The 5,000-nt window shown below is 40.9% G+C and overlaps 1 protein-coding gene across 1 annotated transcript in view; it reads left to right on the forward strand.

The window, feature by feature from the left end:
• The window catches only part of pde11a (phosphodiesterase 11a), a 91,409-nt gene that overhangs the window by 71,404 nt on the left and 15,005 nt on the right, over positions 1 to 5,000 (forward strand). The window contains exon 15 of the mRNA XM_079618367.1: positions 4,184 to 4,284. Within this exon, the coding sequence (XP_079474493.1) occupies positions 4,184 to 4,284 (101 nt within the window). The remainder of the gene's footprint in view (positions 1 to 4,183; positions 4,285 to 5,000) is intronic.

Below are 5,000 nucleotides of genomic sequence, written 5' to 3' on the forward strand. Positions count from 1 at the left end.
TATTAAAGCGTTGATAAGTCCGATCACAGTGACTCAGATCTGTGTTTATTAAAGCGTTGATAAGTCCGATCACAGTGAGTCAGATCTGTTATTATTAAAGCGTTGATAAGTCCGATCACAGTGATTCAGATCTGTGTTTATTAAAGCGTTGATAAGTCCGATCACAGTGACTCAGATCTGTGTTTATTAAAGCGTTGATAAGTCCGATCACAGAGAGTCAGATCTGTGTTTATTAAAGCGTTGATAAGTCCGATCACAGTGATTCAGATCTGTGTTTATTAAAGCGTTGATAAGTCCGATCACAGTGACTCAGATCTGTGTTTATTAAAGCGTTGATAAGTCCGATCACAGAGAGTCAGATCTGTGTTTATTAAAGCGTTGATAAGTCCGATCACAGTGATTCAGATCTGTGTTTATTAAAGCTTTGATAAGTCTGATCACAGTGATTCAGATCTGTGTTTATTAAAGCTTTGATAAGTCTGATCACAGTGACTCAGATCTGTGTTTATTAAAGCTTTGATAAGTCTGATCACAGTGATTCAGATCTGTGTTTATTAAAGCGTTGATAAGTCCGATCACAGTGACTCAGATCTGTGTTTATTAAAGCGTTGATAAGTCCGATCACAGAGAGTCAGATCTGTGTTTATTAAAGCGTTGATAAGTCCGATCACAGTGATTCAGATCTGTGTTTATTAAAGCGTTGATAAGTCCGATCACAGTGAGTCAGATCTGTTATTATTAAAGCGTTGATAAGTCTGATCACAGCGACTCAGATCTGTGTTTATTAAAGCTTTGATAAGTCCGATCACAGTGAGTCAGATCTGTTTATTAAAGCTTTGATAAGTCCGATCACTCAGATCTGTGTTTATTAAAGCTTTGATAAGTCCGATCACAGTGACTCAGATCTGTGTTTATTAAAGCTTTGATAAGTCCGATCACAGTGACTCAGATCTGTGTTTATTAAAACTTTGATAAGTCTGATCACAGTGACTCAGATCTGTGTTTATTAAAGCGTTGATAAGTCCGATCACAGTGACTCAGATCTGTGTTTATTAAAGCGTTGATAAGTCCGATCACAGTGACTCAGATCTGTGTTTATTAAAGCGTTGATAAGTCCGATCACAGTGAGTCAGATCTGTGTTTATTAAAGCGTTGATAAGTCCGATCACAGTGACAGATCTGTGTTTATTAAAGCGTTGATAAGTCTAAACACAGTGACAGATCTGTGTTTATTAAAGAATTGATAAGTCTGATCACAGTGACTCAGATCTGTGTTTATTAAAGAATTGATAAGTCTGATCACAGTGACAGATCTGTGTTTATTAAAGAATTGATAAGTCTGATCACAGTGACTCAGATCTGTGTTTATTAAAGAATTGATAAGTCTGATCACAGTGACAGATCTGTGTTTATTAAAGCGTTGATAAGTTTGATCACAGTGAGTCAGATCTGTGTTTATTAAAGCGTTGATAAGTCCGATCACAGTGAGTCAGATCTGTGTTTATTAAAGCATTGATAAGTCTGATCACAGTGAGTCAGATCTGTGTTTATTAAAGCTTTGATAAGTCCGATCACAGAGAGTCAGATCTGTGTTTATTAAAGCGTTGATAAGTCCGATCACAGTGATTCAGATCTGTGTTTATTTAAGCGTTGAATGGGAGAAGGTAATGTGGTCTGATGAGACAAAAATAGAGCTTTTTGGTCTAAACTCCACTCGCCGTGTTTGGAGGAAGAAGAAGGATGAGTACAACCCCAAGAACACCATCCCTACCGTGAAGCATGGAGGTGGAAACATCATTCTTTGGGGACGCTTTTCTGCACAGGGGACAGGACGACCGCACTGTATTGAGGGGAGGAAGGATGGGGTCGTGTATCGCGAGATCTTGGCCAACAACCTCCTTCCCTCAGTAAGAGTATTGAAGATGGGTCGTGACTGGTTCTTCCAGCATGACAACGACCCGAAACACACAGCCAGGGCAACTAAGGAGTGGCTCCGTAAGAAGCATCTCAAGGTCCTGGAGTGGCCTAGCCAGTCTCCAGACCTGAACCCAATAGAAAATCTTTGGAGGAGCTGAAAGTCCGTATTGCCCAGAGACAGCCACGAAACCTAAAGTTCTTGGTCCAGTCAGTGTATGATGTCCTTCCTAGCCCTGCCAACCTGTTCACCTGGGGCCTGGTGGACTCACCTGCTTGCCAACTCTGCCAGAAAAGGGGATCATTAGAGCATATCCTCAGCTGCTGCTCAAAAGCCTTGGGAGATGGGCGTTATCGTTGGCGCCATGACCAGATCCTGAAGGCAGTAGCAGACGCCATCTGCACTGGCATTAACATTAGCAAGCACATCATCCAACCAAGTCTGCAATTGCCTTTGTTCGAGCAGGCGAGAAGCCTCAGCCCCCTAGAAAGACCCAAGGGGGCTTGCTCACAATAGCAAGAGACTGGCACCTCCTGGTGGACCTGGGGACTCAATTGAGGTTCCCAGACACCATTGCAGTCAAATCACTACGACCGGACATGGTCTTGATGTCCGCAGCAAGTAAGCAGGTGGTGTTACTTGAACTAACGGTCCCCTGGGAAGATAGAATGGAGGAAGCCCAGGAAAGGAAGAGGGCCAAGTACGCTGATCTGGTAGCTGAGTGTCGGAGGAATGGGTGGAAGGCCCGCTGTGAGCCTGTTGAAGTGGGCTGTAGGGGCTTCGCAGGCCAGTCTCTACACCGGGTCCTGGGACTCTTAGGGATTTGCGGACTGCACAGGCAAAGAGCCATCAAGAACATCCTGGAAGCCGCTGAAAGGGCTGCACGGTGGCTCTGGTTAAGGAGGGGGGACCCCTGGTGTAGATCGCTACCTTGACACAAGTCGGGGCCTGATCACCCCCGGCTGGGTCGCCCGGGTGAGGGTGTCTGATGTAAGACCCGAAACACCCTATGACCTCGTGAGTATCACTGACGATGTGTCCTGGTCGTGTCCACAAGGTGTATTCAAGTACTATGATAAAAATGACAGACTTCTACATGCTTTGTAAGTGGAAAACCTGCAAAATCGGCAGTGTATCAAATACTTGTTCTCCCCACTGTAGTTTCACCTTTTAAGTTGAATTACTGAAATAAATAAACTTTTGCACGATATTCTAATTTTTCAAGTTTCGCCTGTTAACCAGTTTACCATAATACTGTTAGCAAACAATCCATTGTCGCCTTACAGATAAAATATAATAAAAAAGTTTATTATTATACAAACAGACTTACTTTACATTCAATTCCTTTCTATATCAGAGAGAGAGAGAGAGAGAGAGAGAGAGAGAGAGAGAGAGAGAGAGAGAGAGAGAGAGAGAGAGAGAGAGAGAGAGAGAGAGTGAATAAATGACAGATGTGGACTGTGAATAATTGCTTTCAGCAGATACAGTGTGTTTATCTGTGTCACTGTCATTTGCATACAAATGAGCCTCGTCATCATTTCCTCCGAAGAAGAGCGCGTTCACTGACCAGCCGACAGACAAGTGTTAATTAAACCGTTCCTTAATGAAATGGCAGCAGTCGCCCTGCTCTTTAATCTGGTACAGTATGGAGAGATACAGCCTATCCTGATTCCCATCATGCCTTGCAGTCACTGAAAAGCAGAACTTCAGGTTTACACCTGGTCACTTCATGCGTTCTCTCTGATCGTGAAAAGACCAGGTGTAAAACCCTCGGACAAAGGCATTCGAGACGGATATAAATCCGGTTTGAGACCCATTCCAGGGGAAACTGGACAAGTGTAAATGCATCTGGTTGTTGAAGCACATATGCATATTTTACTCCTGAAATGGTAAAAAATATAATAAAGATGTGAGAGCTTGTTATAGGCCACAGATATGACAGCGCTACTGAGACTACATTATCTTATCTTCTGTGGTCTTTGAAAATGCAGCTCATTTGTTGCTTTTGTTGAAGTGAACTCCATTAAACGGGACATATCATGAACATGTGCGCATGTGTGGGCGGCTTGAACTCACAGTTACATCATGTTAAGTGTGGTTATATATTCACACACAAACCCACCTTTTATCCTGACGTACCTGTATCTGTATGATAAATACACACACACCACACATGACCATCATCAGTGCAGGTTATCAAACGTCTTTATATTTAATGACACAAAAAGGAATGAAAATAATCATTTAATTTTGTCGTCGTCTGTCCAGGGTCACAATATCTTCTCGAATCTGTCTTCACACGAGTATGGAGAACTCATGCAGCTCCTGAAACAGTCCATACTGGCCACAGACCTGACGCTCTACTTCCAGTGAGTTTGTGCAAATAATAATAACTCAATATTCATGTGCCAAGTCTACACTATTGGTCAAAGGTTTCGGGATCAGTAAGATAAAAAAAAAAGACATTTATGCGTTCAATTAATGAAAAGTGACAGTGAAGACTTTTATAATGTAACAACAAAAGTTTCTATTTCAAATAAATGCAGCTTTTTTTTTTTACTTTCAAGCTTTCCACAGTAATATGAAGCAGCACAACGGTTTTCAACACTGATAATAATCATAAATGTTTCTTGAGCATCAAATCATCATTTTATAATGATTTCTGAAGGATCATGTGACACTGAAGGCTGGAAATTTAGATTTAATCACAGGAATAAATTACACTTTACTATATATTCACATAGAAAACAGTTACTTTAAATTGATATAATATTTCACAATATTACTGTTTTTACTGTACTTTTGATCAAATAAATGCAGCCTTGTAGCAGAAGAGAAAACATAAAAAAAACATTACAAATCTTACTGAGCTCAAACTTGTGTACGGTATTTTCACAGTTACACAGATAAACAATATTACTTGGCGGAAGTGCTGTGTTCTTAAGCATGATGTTCTTAATAATAATTATAATAAAAATACTATATTGAGCTTTGCTCTCACCACATGTCTAAGAACAGGCGTTTAATAAGGAAATCACTATTATTCATGCCCTCTCGTGACTAGAAATGCAACATTTTGTCTTTT

This window comes from Phoxinus phoxinus (genome assembly GCF_949152265.1).
Source record: "Phoxinus phoxinus genome assembly, chromosome: 7".
NCBI lineage: Eukaryota > Metazoa > Chordata > Actinopteri > Cypriniformes > Leuciscidae > Phoxinus > Phoxinus phoxinus.